General features: G+C 53.2%; 1 protein-coding gene across 1 annotated transcript; it reads left to right on the top strand.

Annotated features, from left to right (window-relative positions):
• The first annotated feature begins 9,152 nt into the window (after window positions 1-9,152).
• ROBO3 (roundabout guidance receptor 3) lies at window positions 9,153-25,546 on the top strand. Its single transcript, XM_077756617.1, has 28 exons — window positions 9,153-9,368; window positions 12,512-12,838; window positions 13,178-13,335; window positions 14,073-14,193; window positions 14,278-14,416; window positions 14,711-14,838; window positions 15,110-15,234; window positions 16,708-16,879; window positions 17,195-17,403; window positions 17,625-17,706; window positions 18,007-18,172; window positions 18,381-18,547; window positions 19,091-19,212; window positions 19,404-19,632; window positions 19,843-19,964; window positions 20,216-20,387; window positions 20,534-20,722; window positions 21,517-21,540; window positions 21,622-21,664; window positions 21,871-22,010; window positions 22,328-22,522; window positions 22,675-22,813; window positions 22,967-23,179; window positions 23,565-23,716; window positions 23,825-23,932; window positions 24,154-24,321; window positions 24,814-24,986; window positions 25,296-25,546. The coding sequence occupies exons 1-28, from the start codon at window positions 9,209-9,211 to the stop codon at window positions 25,305-25,307; spliced, it is 4,155 nt and encodes a 1,384-aa protein (XP_077612743.1). The 5' UTR covers window positions 9,153-9,208; the 3' UTR covers window positions 25,308-25,546.
• Window positions 25,547-26,368: the final 822 nt, after the last annotated feature.

The raw sequence follows: 26,368 nt of genomic DNA, 5'->3' as shown, positions 1-26,368 counted from the left end.
ATGGAGGGTAGTTGAGATTGGGTGCTGCCTAGGCTTGGGCTGCTCTGAAGCAGGAGGTTTATGTCCTGAGGAGAGTCCTGGACCCATAATCTCCCTGTCTTCCTTCCTCTACTTAACACTTTAAAAATGATAATTTTAGGGGTGCCTGAGTGGCTCATTCGGTTAAGCGTCTGACTTCGGCTCAGGTCATGATCTCATGGTTTGTCGGTTCAAGCCCTGAATCGGGTTCTGTGCTGACAACTTGGAGCCTGGAGCCTGTTTCAGATTCTGTGTCTCCCTCTCTCTCTGCNTCTCTCTCTCTCAGAAATAAATAAAACATAAAAAAATAAAAAATAAATAAACTTTAAAAAATAAAAATACGTTTATATTTTCCACTATTAATTAACAAAATATTATTAAATGGAGAAAAGATGGAAACATTGTTTATATTCCCTCACACCTAACCAAACATTGCTTATATTTCAGTTTATTTTTCTTTCCATTTTTAAAAATATTTTATTTATTTCTGAGAGAGAGAGAGAGAGAGAGNTCATGACCTGAGCCAAATTTAGATGCTTAACCGACTGAGCCACCCAGGCACCCCTTTCTTTCCATTTTTAAAAATGTTTATTTAATTTTGAGAGAGAGAGAGAGAGAAAATGAGCACAAGTGGGGGAGGGGCAGACAGAGAGGGAAACACAGAATCTGAAGCAGGCTCCAGGCTCCAAGCTTTCAGCACAGAGCCCCAACCCATGAACCACGAGTCCATGACCTGAGCCAAAGTTGGGATGGTCAACTGATTGAGCCACCCAGGTGCCCCTCTTTCCATTTTTATATGCATATAGGATATCAATCAACACAATGAAAATATTTGCTAAATGTCTTCTATGGGTCAAGCAGAGTGCTTGTAATTTCTCTACCCTGATCATAACTCCAGATCTGTTCCTATCTTTCCTTCTCCTCTTCTAATGCGGGGGTCAGCACCCTAGAATAGGTAAAACTTCTCATCGTGGGATATTTGAGAATTCTCACATTGAGAGACAGAGATCTCAGGGCCTATCGAGGCTGGAGCCAGTGAGGGTCTCCAAAGTCATAGTGGGCAATCCCCTTATGATTAAGATCATGGAGAGGAACGTAAGGCTCCCGGTTGATAAGTACAGGGCTCAGGGGTGGAGGCAGGTGACCCTGAGAAAAGTCTAGCCCCATTTCTGATTAGATGAAGGAACAGCACTGAGCAGTGAAATATCATTCAGAGGTTGCTTCTAGGAAATGTTGAATATTTATGAGCTATGCAATCAGGACCTAGGAGGTAATGCTTTAAAAATAAACAGGCAGCAAGATGGGGGTAGGGAAAATGGCAGAGGAGAGAGACATGGCAGAGAAGCCATGGGAGAAGGAAAGGGGCACATGAAAGGAAGGAAGGAAGGAAGGAAGGAAGGAAGGAAGGAAGGTTGGTTCTCATTACTGGTCAGAATGGTGACTTCTTTGCTGCTCCTAAAATCTAGGTGATTCTCTACTCATCGTGTAGATGGAGAATGAGGTCACAATGAAGCTGAACTTTCCTTGGTCAGGCTGTGCTTCTTTGTGGGACCCAAAGAGATCTCAGAGTCATCTTCACTCAAAGCAATTGAGCTCCAGGATATATCATGAAAGGAAGCCCCTTATGGTATAGAAAACCTAAGGTCGGTGTAGAACCATGGACTCCAAGATAGAGGGACCCCTGCAAACACAGGAGATAGGTATGGTATTCAAGGTAAATATAAACAAATCTATGAATGCACACACAAGCATCCAAAGAAACACAGAGAATAAAGACTTAGTAATGTAAGGTGGATAATCGTTCACATATATTTAATGCAAAAGCATTTCCTTCTGCTTAACCAACTGAGCCACCCAGGTGCCCAGAAGCATTTCCTTCTGAATGTAAATCGTTAGAGGCAAGGGAACAGTCATCTTTAATTGAAATATGGGATATTCTCTGTTGGATACAGAGGAATTGAAGACCTTAATTAGTCTCTTCCTTTGTGAATTTGATACTCATGGAGAGAGAGAGAAAGAGAGAGAGAAAAGGAGGGAGGGAGGAATAGAGTCCATTTCTGAGTTCCCTGAAGCTGTGAAAGTATCAGAATTACAGAAATGAGTAAACACAAAGAACAGCAGGTTTACCAGGGACTAAAGAATTTAGGAACTAAAAACAAAATGGAAGAAAAAGATCTGGATGTCTTAGTGGATTATACTCAGCAAAGCGATTGTGAAGTAATTCTGTCACTAGAATTATACATAAGCGTAGAATGTTGGGCAAGGAAGTGGAGATGTCTTCCTTCTGCTACCCTCAGGTGCAGGTCTTTCACAGGGTTGTGATACACTAAGCACCCAGCTGTAGGTTTAGCCAGGTCATCCATCCAATTGCCCATGTGATGATACCACCAAGACTTCTAACAAGCATCTCAAACTTAACCTGCCCCAAACCCAATTCCCTAATATTATGCATTGAATCTGAGTTTCCCCATCTCAGTAAAATCTTACCAGCTCTAATTTCAAAATATATCTAGAATCTTGCTATTGTTTGTCACACTGGTCCTAATCACCATCATCACCTGACTGTTATTGCAAAAGCTTTCCGACTGTTTTGTTTTCCCTTCTCGAACTTTGCCCCATCTTCAGCATATTTCTACTGTGGTAGCCATAGAAATCCTATCTAAAATAAGTCAGATTATGTTACTCTTCTGCTCAAAAACTTTCCTGAGTAACTTTGGGCAGTTCCCATAAGTAAAATTACTGACTATCCTTTCTTAGGCCCAATTTCCTCATCTGAAAAATCAAGGTATTAGTACCTACCTCATAGGGTTCCTGTGAAAAGTGCACAAGATTGTGCTTTTAAAATACTCAGGCCAGATTTCTTGTCTATCTTTCTCACACTGGTAGCCTTCACATCCAAACATCTGGCATATAGTAGGTGCCTGGTGAACATCTGCTGGGTGGTTGAAGGAATAGAACCACTCAGTAAACATCAGCTATTATTTGCCCCTACAATTTCACTTCTGAGAATTTACCCTACAGATATGCATGTGTGCAAAGGTATATGTGTGTTTATTTCTCACATTGCTCATTTAAAAAAAAATCCGAATTTCCATAAATAGGAGACTGGTTATAATTGAATGATAAATTGATACAATGGAATATTATGCAGTCATTAAAGTAAAAAAGATGGAGATACATATACTGATATGAAACAATGCCCTAAAAAATATTGATGTCACAAAAAGCAAGCTGCAAAACAGTACAAATAGTATGATCATAATTTTAAAAGGATAGAAATATATACGTTTTTTATTAAAACATTTTTTTAATGTTTATTTTTGACAGACAGAGACAGAGCACGAGTGGCAGAGGGGGAGAGAGAGAGGGAGACACAGAATCTGAAGCAGGCTCTGGGTTCTGCTCTGTCAGCACAGGGTCCAATGCAGGGCTCGAACCCACGAACTGTGAGGTCATGACCTGAGCTGAAGTTGGATGGATGCTCAACTGGCTGAGCTACCCAGACGCCCCAATATATATGTTTTTTTAAAAAAGTTTTTTAATGTTTTATTTCTTTCTCTTTTTTTTCTTTTTAAATGTTTTATTTATTTCTAGGAGAGAGAGAGACAGCGTGAGCAGGGGAGGGTCAGAGAGAGAGAGAGAGACAGAGAGAGACAGCGTGAGCAGGGGATGGTCAGAGAGAGGAGACACAGAGCCCGAAGCAGGCTCCAGAATCTGAGCTGGCAGTCAGCACAAAGCCTGATGCGGGACTCGAACTCATGAACCGTGAGATCATGACGTGAACTGAAGTCAGATGCTTAACTGACTGAGCCACCCAGGCGCCCCGCAATATATATGCTTTCTAAAAGTCTAGAAGGATACACAGGAAACCTTCAGTAGCTACCCCAGGCAAATCGGTCTATAGGATGAAGAAGGACTAAAGAATTGTGGGGACTTTGTTCACATCACACTCTTATTCTGCTTGGATATTTTTGCATGTGCATGTATGTATCATACCTATAATAAAAAACTATTTTTAAAACTAGCAAAATATGGCCCCTAGGAGAGTATCAGGAACACTAGAGGGGAGAAGGAAGGAGAGAAACAGGAAAATAAGGCATATGATGTTGAATAGTATCCTCCCAAATTCATATCGACCCAGAACTTCAGAATGTGACCTTATTTGGAATTAGGATCTTTGGCGAGATAATTAAGAGGTGGTCACACTGTACTGGTATGGGCTCTAATCCAGTGACTGCTGTCCTTATAACACACACACACACACACACACACACACACGGAAGAATGCCATGTGAAGATGGAGGCGGGCATTGGAGTGATAATGTGAAAGGCAAGAACGGCCAGCACCCACCAGAGGCTGGAAGAGGCAAGGAAGGATCCCCACTAAAGCCTTCAGACAGACCATAGCCCTGCTGATGCACTGGTTTCAGACTTCTAGCCCCCAGAACTATGAGAATAAATTTCTGCTGTGTGAGACCACTAGTTTGTGGTACTTCATAACAGCAGCCCTCAGAAATAATAGAAGGGGGGTAGGGTGGAGGCCAAGAGGCAGAGAAGGCTAATGGGCTCTGAGGGGGCAGTTGTGAGGACTAAGTAGTTAATCAGATGTGTTCACTAAACCAGAATTTATGCAGTGCTTGCTCCATCCCATGTTTTATAAAAGGAACTAAGAAAGCTCTTTCTCCCCCAGCCTGTGTTGTTCCATTAGTACTGGGGTGTGGATATTTCTGCCCAGTTGCCTCTAGGTTTCCAGACTTGGTGGAGTGGGTTGCAAAGTGTCTCCCTGCAGGCTCTTCCACTGGAAGCTTGTGGGGAGAGGGGTACTCTTGGGCAGGGGGCCTTGGCTTATTATCTCAGCAGCTACAGGGGTTGAGCCAACAAACTCTGGCTCCTGCCGGGGCGGGCCCCTGCTGTCTGCTTTCCAACCGGGTGTCTGCTCTTTGCTCTCTGATTCCCCCTCCTGTTTGGCCCTCTGGCCCCTGCCGGCTGGGTCACTGCCCCCTGGCATCCTCACTCTGAAGCCAGCAACCGTGCTGGGCCATTCACAGGCATAGCCTAGTGGGGGTGGGGGACAGATGTTAGTTCCTTGCCCCTCCCCAAAACACACACATATGCTCAATGTATACCAGTGCCCTGGGAAGGGGTCCAGGCAGAGAGAGTAATGGGAGGCTGCAGGCTCTAGGGGGATGTAAATGGACTGGGCGATGTGTGTGCGTGCGTGCATGTGTGTGCGCGCGCGCGTGTGCACGCATGCACGTACTGGGAAGACAGACAGTGGCGGTAATCGGTGTGAGATGTGGGAGTGGGGGGTTGTCCTCAGACTACCCTCCTGGGCAATTACATGCCAGCAGCTTCATCCACTACCAGCTGTCATGCAGGCTTTGGACCACCAAGAAGCCTCCCATACAGTCCCCAGGTTGGTTGCTGAAAATTCCCAGCCACATTCTCTGGCCTATGTGCTGGCATGAGGCCAAGTAAGTTGGCCTGGGGTAACTACTCTCTCCCTCAACACACACACACACACACACACACACACACACACACACACACACACACACACTTCCTCCTAGATACAATAACCCTGTCAGAACAAACTTCTTTCTCCACAGGCTCAACTTTCCCCATCCTCTCTGCCTGCTGCTACTCTCTCTTCTTGTCTGCTAACTTCCAAACCTCCCTTTCTCTTCCTTACCTTACACTTCCCTTTTAAAGTGCAGACTATAGTGGTGCCTGGGTGGCTCAGTCAGTTGAGAGTTTGACTTCAGCTCATGATCTTAGGGTTTATGAGTTTGAGCCCCACCTTGGGCTCTGCTGTCAGCTCAGAGACTGCTTTGGATTTTTTGTCCCCTCTCTCTCTGCCCCTCCCCCCTCTCAGAAATGAATAAACATTAAAAAAAAATAAAGTGCAAACTGTATTGCTGATAAGACTCTGGAAAAGAAGTAGTCATCTGACCCAGTAGAAGGGATGGGCCCAGAACTCAACTCTGATTCTTTCTTCAGCCTAAGGTGGAAACTTATAAATCAATTGACAGGACCCCTAGACATATAAATCAAAGGAATGGACCCCTAGACAAGGACCCTGTGATTACAGCGCACATACTCAGAGTGTTTTAGGCTCTACACAAGCACCCACAATTTACAAGTCAGGAAATGGGGATAGATGCAGTGAGTTATTTACTCTCCCTACATAAGAGGTAGAAGCCAGAGTTTGGTATTTTGTGGGAGGGGAGGGGCGGCTAGTGAGGAGACAAATAGGCAAACTTCTTCTAGGATGGCCTCTGGGAACAGCCCAGAGAAAAGTTGAACTTGAAAACGTGCAGGACCAGTTTTCAGGCCGCTCCACTTACTTTAAGTAAAGAAATGAGGGGAAAGAGTGGGCTGCAGAACTGGAAGCTGTGACCCCTGCTGGGCCTTCTCTGTCTTCTCTCTGCCCCACCCTCCACCAGGCTCAGGGCTCTAGGAACACTCGGGCAGGGGAAGGGAACTTAGACTTGGGAGTTATTTGTTCTCCAGTATACCCCCAGTTGAGTATCTACCAGCTTTTGTCATTAGGTCTGAGTTGGTTTAATGGGAGACTATTCTGAAGATAAAGAGAATACAAAGCACGGAAAGGCCAGAGAGAAACAAGAAGAAAGGTGGGGATAGGAAAAAGAATGTACCACGAAGGGGTGGGGTGTAGAAGAGGAACAGGAGAGTCAGGCCAGGAGAGTCCCGGAAAGGAGAGTGGCCCCACTGTTTGTCAAACCTCCAAATCAGGATGACAGGGATTAGGAAGCATCCTCACCCATGGGCTGAATTGTTGCCTCTGCTCAGGGAACCCTGAGCAAATACGCCCTGATCCCCACATAAAGGGCCAATTAACTGTGCCGTCTCTGGGAACAAATCCGTTAACAGGGTGACAAGCCCCTAGACGCTGGCAGGCACTGTGTTTGCGAGAGAGGCCGACAGGGAGCAAATCAGGGGATTAGGATGGAGCAGGAGCCACATGGTGGGATGCAGTTTCCTGTCTGTTGCTACCCTCCACGCCCCACAGCAGGGCCAGGTGCCAGGACCCTGGATTTCTGTCCTGCTTTAGCCCTAGTGTGAGGGAACCTGGGTGACCCCAGTCAGCAGGAGGTAGAGCAGGGAGCTGCAGATGAAAATCTGAAGCACCAGAGCAGAGAAAATAGTACAATTTTTCCTTAACAGATGAGGAAATTAAAGTTCAGAGCGGCGATGTCTTCTAATTGGCAAATATGGGATTGGAACGCATTTCTGGGCTGGTCATTCCTGAGCAGATTAATTTCTGGTGAAGGAAACCTATCCCTTAGAATCCTTCTTACCTGAAAGCAGCCTGGCCCTGGGGTAAGGGACAGACGTCAAATCCCATCTTTTAGTATCCCGGTGCTTTAGAGAGAATGTGTCGCCACCCCCTCTCTCATCTCTACCCCAACTCATTAGACTTATAGTCTTCAGGTTTAAACCGTTTGTGGGGCGTCAGACCCCAAGTTCAGCACAGGCAGAGGAGGTGCTGAAAGAACAGCTCCCAGGGCGCTGCCTCCCACAGTGCTCTCTCTGCCCCCAACCTCCCCTTTCCTCTTCCCCCTCCCCAGCACTTTTGCTTCCGGCTTTGCTAAATTCCCGGTAAAGCTGACTCGAATGGGTAGGAAGACACCCAAACATCCGTTAGTTTGTTAGCAAGCGTGTGGACTGAGCGTGTGGACTGACAGTCAAAAGTCTCTGGTTCACCTGAGCGCTGCCTGCCCAAATACTCCAACTCTTGAATGTGCTTACTGTGGGCTCTACGATCAGATAGCAGCCACCTCTCTGGATCTCGACCTTTTCATCTAGCGCCTCCCAGGTCAGAAGCAACCACCCCACTAAGGTGATCTCATCATACAGAAACTGATGACTGAGCTAGAACCCCACCGCTCAGCCATCAACACGATGTTGCCCCAGATAGGAAGTGCCGGGTCTCCCCTTGACACCCTAATGCTATCTCCAGCCTAGGAAAGTGAGCCAGTGAGTGTGTGTGTACATGCGCCAGTGGACGGGTGGGTGGATGGGCGGTGGGGGACTCGATCTTCAGGTAAAAAGAACTGCAGAAATCTCATAAGCAGTCTGGACGGAGGAGAGGGTATCATGGTTTCTCCCCACTGCTCCCCGTGGGAAGGACACACCGATATCGGATTTGAATGAATTTGCATGAGTTTTGCGTCAACCCCTTCTCTTTTCTTGCACTAGCCTTTACGGGAACAATGTTGCTCTCCTTTGTCTTTGTCCTGGACTATCTAGTTCCTTCAGTCTCCTCAAGAAGGTAAAACAATTTAACAGACAATGTCAGAGCACAGTAATGTAAAAGTATGCAAATAGATGCCAGAGGTATGCATACAGATGCTAAATGCCTGGGTTTCCTTGGGCTCTCCCCCTTCAGTTTTATTCTTGTCCTGAGTCTCCTGCAGGAAGTACTAGATTAGAGCGTCTGGAGCAGGACTCCGGTTCAAGACTCGGCACTTTGTCCCCTGGCCTCTCAGCTGCAAAACGGGCGACTGCGGGGTAAAGGCGTGGAAATGCCATGCAATTATCGTCCCCCTGCGTCCCCCCACCCCCCGCCCGTAACTACTGCTCCAAACCAGCACAGTGTCCAGCGCTTCGCTGCTAAGACGCGGGACTTGGGAGGAAATGAATGCCAGGGCTTCGATAGCTAGAGGAGTGTTCCTGCTCTTTTGACTAAGAGCGGGTAAAAGAGTTGGGATTCTTGTTTTAAAGTCAGTCAGAAGGGCAGAATCCGACAGAGCCTCACCCCTCATCTTGGCTGCCCTGAGAAAGGAGGGAAACTCTCCTGCGGTGTCCAGAACCCCACCCGGGACATGAGGCGCGGGGCGGGGACTCCAACTCGCGCGCTATGCAACTCTAGTCTCTGGCCCTGCTAGTGGCCATCGGGGTGGGGATGGGAGGGTGGAGGGAGGCGGATTAATCCCTTAATTACGCTGTGATCGGCGTGGCACCTGCTTTCCGCCCGCCTAGCTCCCGGGGGACCCCGGCACTGGGGGGTGGAGAGAAGGACGAGCGAAGGAGGAGGGCGCGCGGAGGCACGCACCGTACCCAGGCGCGCCGGCGGGAGAGCGGCACCGTGGCTGGGGCAGTGCCNGGTCTCAGACCCAGGGGCTGGGCCCCGAGCCCCCCGCCCCGGTCCCGGCTGGGTCGCGCCATGCTGCGCTACCTGCTCAAAACACTGCTGCAGATGAACTTGTTCGCGGACTCCCTGGCGGGGGACATTTCCAACTCCAGTGACCTGCTCTTCGGCTTCAACTCCACGGTAGCGGTGCTCAACCACAGCCTGCTGCCCCCCGGCGATCCCTCTTTCAACGGTAAGACCTTGCCCCGTGGGGACGTCGGATCAAGGGATGGAGTAAGGTGGGAGGGCGTCGTGGAAGGGGAGGCCAAAGCGCTCCTGCCACAGTACCTGGGACCTAGCGGCGCCTCCTAGCGCCTCCTCGGGGTTGGGGACCAAGGATAATTTGGAGCTTCTAGCACCTGAGTGGAGGTATCGGCGGAAGATCAAGGGCTTGGGAGGAGATGGCTGCTGAGTCTGTTGCTCCCCACCTGCCCCACCGACCGCCACTGCCACCCCATTGGGGGGGGGGGCGGGGAGAACCGTGGCTGGTGACCGCCAAGTACGGAGCTAAGAGTGGCTGGGACCCACTGCAGGGAGGGCAGAGGAGGGAACGCGGTGATCAAACCGCCCCACTCAGCGACCCACCCAGGTAGCAAGTTTTCCTTCGAGACCCTAGGTTTTCCAAGAGCTCACTTAGGATTAGGGTGAGGAAGCTAAAATGTTGGATGTGTTTACTACAGAGGGCGACGGACGCTGAAGCCGTTTTAGGGAAACTCAGAAGTTTGCCGCTCAGAGGTGGAGCTCACCGCGGCCCACCCCGCAGAACGGCGGCGGGCTGGCTGCGCCGGCGGCGATGTCGTTACCGCTAATTACGGTGATTAATAAATGACTGAGACAGCGCGCTCGCCGCTAGCGCGGCGTGGAGGCGNGCCGGAGTCGATCTCCGAGAGTCTGGGGAGAGGCCCGATCGCGCCCCCTTCCGGCCGTGTCGAGAATTCCCCGCTTTCCCGGACTTCCTGGCCGGTGATTCCCCCCGTGGTTCCTCCCCAGTCCCCATCCCTTGACATCCACCCACTCGAATCCAGGGGCAGCAAGGTCCTGGAAAGTCGAAGATGACGATAAAGGAGACCAGGACAACGTGCATGGCTTGTGTGTGGGGTACTCCAGGTGCTGGGGGAGGAGCCCCAGAGCCCCATTAGCATGATCATTAGCTATTCATTAGCTGCTGTAGGAGCGTCTCCTGAGACCGGGAATGACAGGGAAGAAATTCCAGGGAAAGGGCGCCGGCAGCTGTGTCTACAGGAATTAGGGGGAAAGGGCCGACCAGAAGGGTGTGGTGTGTACACGAGGGAGCAGGAACGAAGAAAGTTGGAAATGAGCCAGAGGTCTCCACGTTCCTGACCCGCTGTAGATTCCCAGGAGGTTAAGCACAGACCCAGACACACCTCCGTCCCCCCCCGCCCCCCAAAGCTCTTACAGAATGTTTCCATCATACACTGTCTCATTCAAGCTGGAGAATGTAAGGAGGGTAGGGAAGGCACTGATGGCCACATTTTGCAAGTGAGGAAACAAATTTAGAAAAGATGAAAAGTACCCCAGTGGTCACAGAAGTAATGTAAAGCTTAGCAATAACAAACCTATTTCCATTACACTCTAATAATTTGTGAAAGGGAAGAAAGGAATATTGGGGCCTGCTAGAATCGGAGTTAGGTAGAGACTATAGTAGCCAAGATAAGGTAAGGTGGGCTAGGGAGGGAGAGCCCTCAAGTAATCACAGAATTGCCATATATAGTGAGCCCTCCCTCAATTGCTTTACATATATTATGGTCTGAAGACAACCCTGCCACTACTCCACATTTAAAATAAATAAACTGAGACCCAAACAAGCTCATCAATTTGCCCAAGTTCTTGCAGCTAGGAAGTGTCAAATCTGAGATCCCAGCCCTGCTTGGTTCCAGGACGACCCCTGAGTCTTCACCGCAGTCGTGTCCCTCAGGATGGAGGTCTGCCTAAACTGGACTGGGATGAGATGTGGGGGAAGAGATGGCCGAGAAGCAGAGATTTCCATTTGGAAGGAAGGAAATGGAGAAAAATTACTCCCCTCCCTAAGTAGGAGGGACACTAATCTGGTTCTAGCCAGTTAACTAAACTCTCCCCGGGACAGTACCAGCATGGGGCAACCCCTCTCCGGCCTAGTCTCCATACGAACTTCTCAGACTAGGGGTGGGGAAATGAAACCCACTCTCACTCCAAACGCGGAGCTAGAGGTCCCTGCGGATTTGGGAACAGTGGGAGGGGTGAGGGCGGGGAAGGGTAAGGGANTATAGGAGGACACCAGATTACGTGAGGCAGCAGCGGCGCCTACTGGCCGCCATGGGTTACAAATCCACTTCCGACGAAGCTGAAGTGTCTGAGCCTAATGGATTCCAGGATCCTGGATCCCAAAGCATGTACAGAGGATGAAGCCAGCAGAAGTCTGCAGGCCAAGTGAAAGGCAGGAAGAGAACATCCAGGTGAAAGGATCCGATGAAACAAAGGAAGGAGAGGAATCCCCTTCCCAGTGGTTCTTAGCCTCTCTAAGTCACATCAACCGAGAGAATAATCTGTTGAAAACTTTGCACCTCTTAGAAAGGGAGCCATTACTAACATTTCCACGACCATTTTCATTCAAGTCCTGTGATTTTTCAGGTTCTTCCAAGCATGATTTTCTAGGGTGTCAATAAGAGGGGCACCTGGCTGACTTAGTTGGGAGAGCACATGACTCTTGGTCTCAGGGTTGTGAGTTGGAGCCCCATATTGGGCATTGAGCTTATGTAATAAAAAACTTTTTTTTTAAAGAAATGAAAAAAGAAGAAGGGCTCCATGTCCATTCATGGGCTCCAGGTTAAGAACCCCTTCTAGTCCAGGCTGTAGTTGGATCACTGTCGTGATCCTTTCCTAAGGGAGGGATTCAAGGCTCCTCCACATTCTCCATTTTTCTGGCCCGGTGACCATGCAGAGGCCAAGGACCGAGTGTTGGCTCTGGTGAACACTTCAGAGAGCAAGAACAATCTGAAAACCAGCGGGGGCGGAGACTGAATACCAGTGGGCTGGAGGGGCAACCCAGACTTGGCCCTGTCACTTAACCTTGGCCAGAGAGAAGACTAGTGTCTGTCTTTAGGCAGCCTAGAATGCCCGCTTAGGAGTTGGTGTCCTGATTCCTCTACTGATCTGCCTGTTTGTAAGGAGTATCCTCTCCAGCCCAAGAACGTGGTGGTGTCTTCCCAGAGGAGATAATGGACCCTGCAGAGAAAGGGGGGACAGAGTGGGCAGGTGTGGTTGTTTTTCTCTGTGGAGCCTCAATCTTTCCCCTAATTTCCCGGTCTAAATGCTCTGTGCTAACATCCCTACTCTCAGTGTCAAGGGTGGAGCCGGAGGATGCGATGCCGCGCATCGTGGAGCAGCCGCCGGATCTGTTGGTCTCCAGAGGCGAGCCCGCTACGCTGCCCTGCCGCGCGGAGGGCCGGCCGCGGCCCAACATCGAGTGGTACAAGAATGGGGCGCGAGTGGCCACCGCGCGAGAGGACCCGCGCGCGCACCGCCTGCTGCTGCCCAGCGGCGCCCTCTTCTTCCCGCGCATCGTTCACGGGCGCCGCGCGCGGCCAGACGAGGGTGTCTACACCTGCGTGGCGCGCAACTACCTGGGGGCAGCGGCTAGTAGAAATGCCTCGCTAGAAGTGGCGGGTGAGAGTCCACACTGTGCGCTGGTTGCTTCCACAGCCTAGGGGAAGGCGGGAAGGGAGGCACACCAGATAACCCGATCCAGAACCAGCCCGGATCTCAGCCCCTTCAGCATCTTCTTTGGGAGACCTTGATCTTTGGTCTCTAACATCCATGCCTGGGCAGGAGGGAGGAAGTGGTCCTGGTATTTTCGCCCCTGGGCAAGAGTTCTGGTCTGCGGCGATACACCCCTCCCCCAAAACACTTGCTTTGTGTCTTAACCCAGTTACTCCTATTTATTCCCTTGGTCATTCATTCCATCTCATTGTCTCTGTCTCTGTCCTTGCCTGTCTGTCTCTACAGTCCTCCGTGATGATTTCCGGCAGCCTCCTGGAAACGTGGTGGTGGCAGTGGGGGAGCCAGCGGTAATGGAATGCGTGCCCCCCCGTGGCCACCCGGAGCCTTCTGTGTCTTGGAAGAAGGACAGTGCAATAATCAAGGAGGAGGAGGGAAGGATCACGGTGAGGAGGGGTGCCCTGGCTGCGGTCTGACTAGGGGCCAGGGCCAGAGCCAGAGCCATGACGAGGGGCGGGGCCACGGGTTAGGGGGCTGGGCATATCTCAAAGGAGGAAGGCGTGAATTTCAGGGTCTTGGAGGAGCGAGGAATAATGTCTTAGGTGTGATAAGGCAGGAGATTTAAGGTCAGAGCGTTAGCTGACCAGACACTGAAAGCCAGCTATTAAGTAAGGGATCCAAGTTAAGGATGGATAGGACAGAACTGATATAAGTTAGGCGGGGAGCAAGATGCCCCAAGCACTCGTGGGAGGTGGTTTGGGCTGGGGGAAGAAATATAGACCTGAGCCCCACCTTGGGCAAATCACTTAAGGATTCCTTATCTGGTAAGTGAGTCAACTTTACTGGTTTTATTTGGCTTACTAGGAGGATAAAATAAATAAATATGCTTTGAAGGCTACAAAAGACCAAAGTTACCATTGTTTTTTTGTTTTTTTTTTTGTTTTGTTTTTTAAATGTTTTATTTATTTCCAGGAGAGAGAGAGAGACAGCGTGAGCAGGGGAGGGTCAGAGAGAGAGGGAGTCACAGACTGAAACAGGCTCCAGGCTCTGAGCTGGCAGTCAGCACAGAGCCCGACGCGGGGCCCGAACCCACGAATCGCGAGATCATGACCTAAGTGAAAGTCGGACGCCCAACCGACTAAGCCACCCAGGCGCCCCCAAAGTTACCATTGTTACTCTGCAGATTCGTGGAGGGAAGCTGATGATGTCACATACACTCAAGAGTGATGCAGGGATGTACGTGTGTGTGGCCTCCAACATGGCAGGAGAACGAGAGAGTGGGGCAGCCGAACTCGTGGTACTGGGTAGGCACAGGGAGTTTGGGAATTATGGGGTGTGCAGCCTGGGCAGTACGAAGCTGTGCTGATCCCCTCACTCCTGACCCACAGAGCGACCCTCATTCCTGCGTAGACCGGTGAATCAGGTGGTTCTGGCAGATGCCCCCGTGGATTTCCCATGTGAGGTGCAGGGAGATCCCCCACCTCGTCTACGCTGGCGCAAGGAAGATGGGGAGCTGCCCACAGGCAGGTGAGAAGCCCCCTCCTCCTGCCTGTAAGGAGACCCAACCAGCTCAAGAGCACACCCTGCCCTACAGAAGGGGAAGGCAGACACCCTCTTACTTGACGAGAAATCTGTTTCCCCAGAGCCTGTGCCCCCTCCCTCTCCAGTCCCCATCTCCTTTTATGGGTCCGTGGGTACCAGCCTCTGGCCCTGTTGAAGCCTAACTTGTCTTTATGTACCCTGATCCTGGTGTCTGTCTGGGGGAGAGAGAAGGGGTCTGTAGCTGTCGCCAACCCAGCCTGGGGGTGGGGAGTGGAGCAGGTATGAGATCCGGAGTGACCACAGCCTTTGGATCGGGCGTGTGAGTGCCGACGATGAGGGGACGTACACCTGTGTGGCTGAGAACAGCGTGGGCCGCGCTGAAGCATCGGGCTCCCTCAGTGTTCATGGTGAGGGCCTGCCTGGGCTGCCAGAAGCAGGGATGAAATGAGGGACCAAGGAGGATGGGGTGAGGAGGAGAATGGGGGGACAAAGGACAAAATGGGAGATATGATGGTGGTGGTGGGGTGCCTCTTGACACTTCTAGGAGAGAAAGGAGGTGAGAGCAAGAGATGGATATCTGCTCTTACTTAAGCCAAGCTTGGGCTTCTCTCTCCTGTTCCCTCAGTCTCCCTTCTGAGTACTCTGACTCCGTTCCTTTATGCCCCTCCCCCTTCCCAGTCCCTCCCCAGCTGGTGACCCAGCCCCGGGACCAGATGGCAGCTCCTGGAGAGAGCGTGGCTTTCCAATGCGAGACCAAAGGAAACCCCCCACCTGCCATCTTCTGGCAGAAGGAGGGAAGTCAAGTAGGTGGCCAGCTGCGGGGTGGGCCTTCCCACAATCTTCTCCTCTGGGTCTTAGCCTCCCTCCTTCTATATTCCCTGCAAACTTCTCTCTGTTTTACGTTTGGTCCTCCCAGAAACCCTGGCAAGTTATTTGGGTGGGTCTAATGAGATAATGAATAAAAAAGGCCTAGAGCATACTGAACACTTAAAAAAATAATATGTTTAGGTGAAAGGAAATAGTCCTGTATGGTAATTCCTTGGAGAATCCTTCTATTTTAGGCAAGGCTGTCCTGAAGATGTAGCAAATCCACTTCGATCCCTTCTCTCCCAGACAGCTGGGGCCTGGGCTTTAATATGCTGGTCTGGAAAGTGTGGACTGTACCAAAGCTGCTCAGGGTACAGCATTACTTGCTCATCTGTTTACAAGGGACTTCCATCAGGGGGAGCTCACAGGCACCCCTCTCCAGCCTTAGCCAACAAACTGCTGAATGCACAACAGGAAGAATATTAACTGAAGTTACAACATGAGTAGTGCCCACTAAGGGAAAGGTGGGCATTTTTGCTCCTAGGAAACAGGGTCAGTAGAATAAAATAAGTCTTCCTAACTCCACCCCCGTGGAAAAGCAGCTCTCCCACTACCTCATTTCAAATCCACAGCCACGATTTTCCAACATCTTCTCTAGCATCTGGGATTGCTGTATTTTAACTAGATTCTTTTTTTTAATGTTTTATTTATTTCTAGGAGAGAGAGAGAGAGAGAGAGAGAGAGAGAGAGAGAGAGAGAGAGAGACAGCGTGAGCAGGAGAGGGTCAGAGAGAGAAGGAGTCACAGACTCCGAAACAGGCTCCAGGCTCTGAGCTGGCAGTCAGCACAGAGCCCGACGCGGGGCTCGAACCCACGAACCGCGAGATCATGACCTGAGCGAAAGTCGGACGCTTAACCGACTAAGCCACCCAGGCGCCCCTTAACTAGATTCTTAAATGAATAAAAATGCTGGTGGTAGTAGAGGGTGGGAGTAGCTATCCATCAGGAGATCAGCCTGGTGCCATTTACCTGTGACCCAACCACCTTCCCTACCTTCCATGCATCTACATAACATAAAATGTTAAAGCCAGAAAGAAGAGGAAAGTATTTGACATTTATCATGCAATGTATTAAGCGATTTTCATAATGGTGACTCATTTAATCGTCATGACTATCCTCTAAGAGACAAATGTGTAGAAATTGGGGCCCATGAAGGTTAAATAGCTTGCTCAGAGCTTCCCAACTAGTAATCACAGAGCTGGGAAGTGCACCCCAAAATCATCTAATAGAATTTCCACATTTTTGTGAGCTGATCTAACTAGTTTGCCCAAGGTCATATAACTGGCTGGGGACCGAGTATGAATGAACTAGAACCTTAGGGATTCTCTGAACTCTGGGGTTTGATGGGAATGGGATCTTTCTGCCAGCTGCCTGTTCATTCCCTATCTTGGCTCCTTGCTTTGCCCACAGGTCCTGCTCTTCCCCAATCAACCACTTCAGCCCAAGGGGCGCTTCTCAGTCTCTCCCAGAGGCCATCTCAACATCACTGATGTGCAGAGTGGGGATGCCGGCTACTACGTGTGTCAGGCTGTTAGTGTGGCTGGCAGCGTCCTGGCCAAGGCCCAGCTGGAGGTGAAAGGAGGTAGGTACTCATGGATATAGGCCTGGACTCGGGCCAGGAAGGAAATAATGGCTTAAAGACACCTTTTTTTCTTGGATTTTATACAATATGTCTGCAAGGGGAGGGGCATGTTCCTGAGACATGGCCTTGAAGTTTGGAAATCAGCTACGGAAGCCAGTAATAGATGGCTGGTTCGAGGCAGGGACTACAGATGGTTACCGAAGCCCATCCAGTCTCCAGGGGAAGGAGGGCTGAAGGAGCAGAGAAGGAGGATAAGGGGCTGGTTTCCTGAACCCAGGATCCTCTCCTAAGGTGCCCAAGTTCTTCCTCTTTCAGCCTCCTTCTTGGACGGGCTGCCTCCCATCATCCTCCAGGGACCAGCCAATCAGACGCTGGCACTTGGCTCCTCTGTGTGGCTGCCATGCAGAGTGACTGGGAACCCTCAACCTAGCATCCAGTGGAAGAAGGATGGGCAGTGGCTGCAGGGGGGTGACCTCCAGCTCAACCTAATGGCCAATGGTACCCTGTACATCGCCAGGGTGCAAGTGAGTCTCACCCCTGGGCTCTGGCTCTGAGTAACTGAGAATGGCCACGCAGTCCACACGCCCAAATCTCGGAAGTACCCTCTGGGACTGACTCCACTGCCACTCCTCTGCTTAGACTGCCCAAAGAGTACAATGCCCTCCCCACCCTTCTGTACACCCACCACCGTCCCCTCGTCCTACCTGATCCACTCTGTTTGCCAGTCCTCTACTCTCTCCTGCAGGAGATGGACATGGGTTTCTACAGCTGTGTGGCCAAGAGCTCCACAGGGGAGGCCACATGGAGTAGCTGGCTTAGGAGGCGGGGTGAGTTTTGTTTGTCCCTTTGCTTTGCCAGCCCCTTCATCCTTGCTTCCAAGGTAGTCAGTACCTCACGATCCCCAGGACTGATTTATCTTCCAAATGCCATGGCCATGGTGGTGGTGAGGAGCTTGACACAAGTGATGCCCTTGGGAGGCAGACGTGAGCGTGGGTCAGTTCACTAACCACGCCCCCCTCTCCACCGTTACCGCTGCCACGGCTCCACAGCTTCTCTGGGAAGGAGGCGGGTGACAGGGGCCCATCCCTTTCCCATCCTTCTACTTAACAATTATCTCTTCACTGCAGAAGACTGGGGAGTCTCATCAGAGCCCCCTACAGAGCCCAGTACCCCCCCAGGGCCTCCCTCTCGGCCACTGGTCACTGAGATCACCAAGAACAGCATTACCCTGACCTGGAAGCCCAACCCGCAGGCGGGGGCCACGGTCACCTCTTATGTGATAGAGGCCTTCAGGTACGGAGAAAGTTTTGAATGCAACACTGGAAAGTTGAAAGAAGGGAATCTTAAGTCCTCAGGGTCTTTGCTATGGTGGAGAGAGTTTTGCCAGTTCCCTCTCCCAGGGGCAGGAGACAGTAGGGGACCATAGAGAATGGAGGAGAGGGAGTAGACAGTTTGGGGGTCCCCGAGCACAGACAACTCTGTCGCCCCATTCCTGTTGCAGCCAAGCAGCTGGCAATACGTGGCGGACAGTGGCAGATGGTGTGCAGCTGGAGACGCACACCGTCAGCGGTCTGCAGCCCAACACCATCTATCTGTTCCTGGTACGAGCTGTGGGAGCCTGGGGCCTCAGTGAGCCCAGCCCCGTTTCTGAGCCTGTCCGCACCCGGGGTGAGTAGGGCCAGAGTCCCTGGCTCATGGCTATGACGTGAAACGCTGCAGAGCTTGCCTCCCACCAAACTATGGGAGCAGGGCTGCTCCCTCCTGCTGTGTCAGATCTCTACTGCGGCCCAGCTTGAAGTAGGTCAGGCCTCCCTTGCATCTAGGGAACAAGAGAAGAGGGGAGAGAGGGAAATTGAGTCATCCTGGTGGCCCTGCACTTCTGAGCCTTGTACCCACAGATAACATAGCTTATGAGGACTCAAAGGGACCTTGGAGAGTTCATCTTCATGTTAGAGATGAGGAACTGAGGTCTTTCAAGGCGACATATATGGTTATGCAGAAAGTAGATTCACATTAGGTGGCCCACCATTCACACCCAGGCCCACCTCTGGAAGCCATTCCCCTGACCGGCCCCCTCCTGATGCCGGGCTGTGCTCTGGAGTACTGAGGACAGTCTGTGGGGACAGGGAAGAGGTAGGATGGACACAAGCACACTTTCAGTCTGACTCTGTCCTTGGCGGCTCCTGCTGAGGGGGGCCTTTTGGTCAACAGACAGCAACCCATCCAGGCCAGTGGAGGACCCATGGAGAGGCCAGCGGGGACTGGCTGAAGTGGCCGTGCGTATGCAGGAGCCCACAGTCCTTGGGCCCCGGACCTTGCAGGTGTCCTGGACTGTGAGTAGGGCATGGGGATGAGGTTAAGGGCAGGGATGATGATGGGGGCCGTAGGGATCTCCAAGAATGGGTACGGGAGAGTGGGAAGTGAGGGGCTGGGGAGGACAAGGTGAGTGGAGGAGGGACAGGACCTAGAGGACTTGTATGGCCCTTGCCGCTCCTTCTGGTATGCTTTGTCCTGTCTCCTATAGGTGGATGGCCCAGTCCAGCTGGTGCAAGGTTTCCGAGTGTCTTGGAGGGTAGCAGGCCCTGATGGGGGGGGACTCTGGACAGTACTGGACCTACAGTCCCCAAGCCAGCAAAGTACTGTGCTAAGGAGACTCCCCCCAGGGACCCAAATTCAAATCAAGGTGCAAGCACAAGGCCAGGAGGGGCTGGGGCCCGAAAGTCCCTTTGTGACCAGAAGCATTCCTGAGGAGGGTAAGGGAGGTGCTGCACAAAGCTGATGAACAGACAACAGGAAATAGGGAGTGGGGGAGGATAAAGGTGTGCAGGGGAAGAGCAAGGGGACTTGTGGGAAGAAGGGATACCTCCATTCCCTATGGTGTCAGACCTGGGAGGGGGCAGGTTGGGGCAGGGAGGGTGGCTGGCATGACTGTGTCTTTCTCACCATGCTCCACCTTGGCCCAGCCCCCAGTGGTCCCCCCCAGGGAGTGACAGTCACCCTGGGGGGTGAAGGCAACAGCAGTGTCACAGTGTCCTGGGAACCTCCACTCCCTTCCCAGCAAAATGGGGTCATCAAGGAATACCAGGTACAGGGTTCAAGAAGCGACTGCAGATGGGAAGGAGAGGGAGGACCTAGGGGCTAGGGTTAGGGAGGAGGAAACCCAGGACTGGCTTTGGGGTTGAAGATGAGATTGGGGGAAAGGAAAGAGGTTTCAGAGTATTCCCTCCGGGGCCGAACGATGCCTGGCTAAGCCCCCTCTACCATTCAGAGCGTCAAGTCTCCACGTGAGGCCCGATCCCATTTCAGACCCTCCAAACCTGGGTCTCGCCTCCCCAGATCTGGTGCCTGGGCAATGACAGCCGCTTCCACCTCAACCGGTCTGCGGCAGGCTGGGCACGCTCCGCGGTGCTGCGGGGACTGCTGCCCGGTGTTCTCTACCGGACCCAGGTCGCGGCGGCCACCAGCGTGGGCGTGGGCGTGGCCAGTGCCCCGGTGTCGGTGCAACTGCGTGAGTCCGGGGGTGGGGGTGGGCAGGCCGCGCCGGGGAACTGAAGTGGCGTCCTAGGGTAGCTGTGCCTGCGGGGTCAGGGACGACCCCTTCCTCGCTCCCGGTTTTCCAGGCCCCTCGTCCCCTCACCTCTCTGACCCCCACAGCTTCCCCGCCGCCGGGACTGGAGCCCGGGCTCGAGGTGGGCCCGGGGCTGGCGGAGCGGCTGGCCAGGGTGCTGCGGGAGCCTGCCTTCCTCTCGGGCAGCGGGGCCGCGTGCGGGGCGCTGCTGCTCGGGCTCTGCGGCGTCCTCTACCGGCGCCGGAGGCAGCGCAAGGAGCTCAGTCACTACACTGGTGAGCCGGGCCTGTGGGGCGGCGCGGGCCGAGGGGCGTACTTGGGCGTTGGGAAGACCCACAGGAGGGCTTCGGGGTGGGCGGGGCCTGGAGATCCAGAGCCCCGACCCCCGACCCTCTCACCCCTCAGGGAGGGAGGCAGGCGGGACCGGAGGGGCTCACCGCTCGGTGAGTGGGGGCAGGGTCAGAAGGGGGGGTCGCCCCCACAGCTAGGCCCCTTGCAGAGGGGCGGGGTACGTAAAGGTGGGGCAGGGAGCCGACGCAACGCCGGGAACGGGCGGGGTCCGAAGGGGACCGGACCAAAGTCTGGGGAGAAGGGTAAAATCTTCCCCTAAGATCCCTCTATAGGAGTTCGGGCTTTGCCATCAGCCTCTGTGTAGAAGGGGCAGTTCTGGAGAGGGGGAAAACTCACTTCCGGAAGGGCGGGCCCTGGCGGCAGGTGGGTGGCCAGGATCCTGGAGGTTAAATTGTGGGGCGGGGTCTGGGTGGGTGGAAAGGTGGGGCCCGCTGAAAGGGGCTACTCGATTTCTGCTGCGTCCTGGTAATCTCTGGAGAGATTCTGAGGTCTTTTAGGTCAGGGGGCCCCAATCTTGGCTACACATAGGAATCACTTGGGAACTTTAGAAAAATACTGATGCTTGAGTCCCACTCCTAGAAATTCTGATGAAATTGGTCCAGGGTACAGGCTGAGTGGTGGAATTGGGACCAGGGCCAAGAAGGGGACAAGAATGTGAGTATTTCTGACCCTTTCTCCATTTACCCTCCTTCTTCTCCCATGGATTTCTTTTCGGAAGCTTCCTTTGCCTACACACCTGCAGGTAAGCTATCTCTGCTCTAGTGGGGTTCAGACCCCAAGTACGGGCCCTTCTCTCACTCAGTGCCCCCCTCCTCTTCCCCAGTGTCCTTCCCACACTCAGAGGGCCTTTCTGGAGCCAGTTCCAGGTAATCCTCTTAATTCATCTCTCAAGGATAATCCCCTCCATCAAGAGACTATTCTCCTTCCAACCCAGGCCTCCGTGCCTCCCCATGGTGTCTCCCACCTGTCACCCCCCCAATTCACCATCACTGCCCTACAACTCCTGGTTACCCTTACATTTGCTGGCCTGTTGGGGCTCTGGGTCCCCAGTGTTCCACGTGCTTTCCCTCAGGCCACCCATGGGCCTTGGCCCCGCCCCCTACCCATGGCTCGCAGACTCGTGGCCCCACCCATCTCGAAGCCCCTCAGCCCAGGAGCCCAGGGGAAGCTGCTGCCCCAGCAATCCTGACCCAGACGACAGATACTACAATGGTGAGGAGTTCTAATTCTCTCAGGGGCACACCTGCCCCCAACACCCTTCTCTCCTCTCAACCTACTGGGGCAAACTGAAGGGAGCCGAGGATTGCCAGTCTTCCCGAGGTTGGTCAGTCCTTGGGGAGGATATGAATTGGGGGAGCTTCGCTCCTGCCTAACCTTCACCCTGGTTTGGGAAGTAAGGTTTGGGTGGGGGGAGAAGTTGTTCCGGCGGGAACTCCTTTTGCCCTCCATTCTCCTGTTGTCCGCTATTTTTCTGTCTCCGCCCCCTGCCCCTTGCCTCTCCCCCTGGCCTCCCTCTCTCTCCTCCTCAGAAGCGGGAATCTCCCTGTACCTGGCTCAGACGGCCCGGGGCACCGCCGCCCCTACTGAGGGTCCTGTCTACAGCACCATCGACCCAGCTGGGGAGGAGCTGCAGACCTTCCACGGGGGGTTCCCCCCAAATCCCTCAGGGGATCCAGGCACCTGGAGCCAGTATGCTCCTCCAGAATGGAGCCAGGGGAACAGCGGTATGACTCTAGCTCCTAACACCCCCATTTTAGCTCTGAGCAGAGTATCCCCAAAGGATATCCTCTCCTCTTCCCCTCTGGCACCTAGCCCAGCATTTTCTTCTGACATTTCTCTCTGCCTCTTACCTCAGTGTGTCCCCCTTCCTTCTCAGGAGCCAGGGGAGGCAAAGTAAAGCTTCTGGGAAAGCCTGTGCAGATGCCCTCTCTCAACTGGCCAGAGGCCCTGCCTCCACCTCCCCCTTCCTGTGAACTGAGCTGCCTCGAGGGGCCTGAGGAGGAGCTGGAGGGCGGGTAAGGATGCACCCTGCTGCAGATGCCCTATACAGATGGGACCGAAGGGCCTCCTGCAGGGGGAGGGCAGGTGTGCCGGGAGAGCGAGGGAAGAGGGCAACAGGAAGGTATGGAAGGTATGGAAGCTACTCAGTCACTCTTATTTGCCCCCAGCTCAGAGCCAGAAGAGTGGTGTCCACCAATGCCTGAGAGAAGCCACCTGGCAGAGCCCAGCTCCAGTGGAGGGTGCTTGGTCCCTCCATCCCAAGGGGAAGCCCCGTCTCCCACATCTTCCTATGGACAGCAGTCCACGGCCACTCTTACCCCTTCACCTCCTGACCCTCCCCAGCCCCCCACTGACATCCCCCATCTCCACCAGATGCCCAGGTAGGGAGGTATATAATGCCTTGCACATTATAGGCCCTGGGTACATACCTATTGAGTGGATGATTGGATGGATAGATGAATGGATGGATGGGTGAATCTGGGGCACAGAGGTCTCATGGCCACGTCAGAGTGGAGGTGTGATTTGGAAGGAACGGGGAGGCTGGCAATGTCTCTCACTCCCTTCAGACTGTTTCTCCACTGGAGTGGTTCTGCAAGCTTCTCAAGCATTTCAAAGACATGGCTCTCTTCACACTTCACTAGCTGGGGAACCTTGTTGGGAGCAGGCTGTGCCTTATTCAGCTGAGTGCCTAGCACAGTGCCTGGCACGTAGTCGGCACTTGGTGTCTGTCCAGTGAACAAATGCTGAGGCCTCATGTCATTGCAGGAGGGTGCCCCTTGGGCCAAGTTCCCCTCTCAGTGTATCCCAGCCCACTCTGAGTAGCCATGAAGGGAGGCCTGCTGGCCTGGGTGCTGGAGCCACAGCCTCCCATCACCTCAGCCCCAGCCCTGTCCCTAGCACAGCCAGCAGTGCCCCAGGTGAGTCTGCAGAAGCCTTAACCCGCCCCCACCTCTCCATACCCTTCTGAAGCTTCCTTCTTCACCCTCAAGCCTGTTTCCCGATCCTCTGTCTTACTGGCTCTTCAGGGAGAACCCGGCAGGTGCCTGGGGAGATGACTCCTCCACTTCAAGCGCCCCGTGCCCGAACCCGGAAACCCAAGGCTGTTCCCTACCGACGGGAGCACAGTCCTGGGGGTGAGGGTGCCATGGGCCTGAGAGATGGTGAAAGTAGGGGGAACAGGCAGGAAACCAAGGGTGAGCTCTGCTCGGGTGGGGGGTGGTGCTGGAGGAGGAAGCAGGTGAACCCAAATCTTGGGCTGCTCAGTCGTAGCGTCCTGGTGCCAGGGAGTAGGAGTGGGAGGAAGACTGGTGTGGGGAGGAACGGGAGACTCTGCTGAAGACAGGTCTCTCCCCAGACTTGCCCCCGCCACCCTTGCCGCCACCAGAGGAAGAGGCAAGCTGGGCCTTAGGGCTGAGGGGAGCAGGCAGCACATCCTCCTTGGAAAGGGAACGGGAGCGCAGCGGGGAGAGGAGGATGGCGCAGGTCGGGCCCCTGGGGCCCCAGCGGGGTCCTCACCTGGATGGTAAGGACGGCCAGGGAAGGCCAGAGGGTCACTGTACACAAGAAGGGGGGGGCTGAAGGCTAATAGTGTAGTACAGCCATGAAGGACTGATGTTCACCCCAGCTCACCCCTCATCTGCAGTGGGTTTGTGCACTTGATCCAAACCTATGCATGTCTCTGTAGCGCTCTCTGGGACACATGCCCTCAAGTTCCCAAGCTGTATAAATCCCAGGACTGAAGCCCAGATGAGACAAGAGTGGGGCTGGGTGTTTTGTCTTTCCTTTCCCGAGGCTCTCTCTGTCCAGGAGCTCCCTCTGGGTTTCTGAGCGGGTGTTATGTCAAGGCCACGTGCTGGGCGGTGTGTCTCCTCAGCCCCCACCACGGCCTGAGCCGTCTGTACTCACCCTCCACTCTCCTTCTAGAGCTGGAATTGCGGTCAGGGGGGCGCAGTGGGCGAACAGTGATGTTCTGCTCTCCGCCCCGGCCTGGTGGCCCTTCTCTCTTGTGCTGCAGAAGAAGCCTGGCTCCCTTACAGCCGACCCAGCTTCCTGTCCCGGGGCCAGGGCACCAGTACCTGTTCCACAGCTGGCAGCAACTCCTCCAGAGGCTCCGGCAGCTCTCGAGGCTCCCGGGGCCCTGGCCGGAGCCGGAGCCGGAGCCAAAGGCCAGGACAGAAACGTGGACAGGTGGGGGCTGGGGTAGGCAAACAATGGGAGACTACAACTAGGCCAGGCGAGCCAAGAGGTGACTGGAAGCAGGAGAGAAGGGCTGTCTGAGCAAGTGTCAAAAAGGAGGGGACCCAGTGGGTGAGGGGGAAGGGAGGGGTCCTGGAGAATAGGTAACAAAGGGTGAAGACAAGGTGATAAGTGGAGGAACCTGGGCTCCCCAGAGGAGAGTGGGTTCAGGAGAAGGGCTGAGGAGAAGAGGCATGTTCCCTCCTATAGTCTGTTTGCCTGGGCCTACGGCCTTGCAAACTAGCCTCTTTCTCTCTCTAGGAGCCAAGATGACCCTGGATGAGGAAGGATATCAGGAGTTCCATGGGGAAGGGATTGTCCCTGGGCTGGGAGCCTTGGATGGGAGCCTCTCCCCCTGGTAAATGGGGGTGAGCAGAGAGGAGCAGGGGTGCCCTCTTTCCTCCTGGCAATGATGCTTAAAAGCCAGAGAGCCAGCTCTTCCCTTCCCGCCTCTTTCTACCTGAAACTCATCTGTAAAAGGGACAAATAAAGAGTCTGATCAGAGCCCTGGGCCCTGCTTGTCTGGTTTCATGCGGGACGTGGGGAAGAAAGGGGCTGTGAAACAGTGTAGATCAAAGCACTCCCTTGAAGTTCTCCTGTCAAAAGCACCAGCTGAGGACAGGGGCTAAGAGATGCTGGCCTGGCCTGCCTCCTGAAAGAGCTGAAGCCCCCTCTCTCCCCAGTTAAAACCAGAGGCACTTGGGGACGCCTGGGTGGCTCAGTCGGTTAAGCGTCCGACTTCAGCTCAGGTCATGATCTTGCGGTTTGAGTTTGAGCCCCACGTTGAGCTCTGTGCTTACAGCTCAGAGCCTGGAGCCTCTTTCAGATTCTGTGTCTCCCCCTCTCTCTGCCCTTCCCATGCTCATGCTCTGTCTCTCTCAATAATAAATAAAATATTTAAATTAAAAAACAACCAGAGGGACTTTCCAAATAACCAGCAATGAGAAATTTGTCCCATCTTCAGACAGTCAAGCCAGGCCCTTGGCACCCTCCTCTGGGGTCTATCTCCTCTCTTGCCCCTCACAATAATAATGGAAAGGAGTTAATGGGGGAAACCCCAGCCAAGAAGGAAAAACAGCCTTTTTTCAGGCTCCCCGACCCCCCTCAACAGAGGGCGTGTGCAAACAGATACCTCTTGGCCAGACGAGGCCCCGATATGATGGGTTTGGCTGACGACATAGGATTTTTTAAAATGTTGGCTCTGAATGCCGTAATGCCCATTGCTCCCTCACCCACAGCCCATTCCACTCGCTGGTTTTCTGCGGTTTGTTTCCTTCTCATTTCTTTGCCCCCAGGCTCAGGAACTGCTCTGGGCTCTCAGGGAATGGCCACTA

The sequence above is a fragment of the Crocuta crocuta genome, unplaced genomic scaffold (assembly GCF_008692635.1).
Source record: "Crocuta crocuta isolate KB4526 unplaced genomic scaffold, BGI_CrCroc_1.0 scaffold172, whole genome shotgun sequence".
In the NCBI taxonomy this organism is placed as follows: domain Eukaryota; kingdom Metazoa; phylum Chordata; class Mammalia; order Carnivora; family Hyaenidae; genus Crocuta; species Crocuta crocuta.
This window is presented reverse-complemented; position numbering and strand designations above follow the sequence as displayed.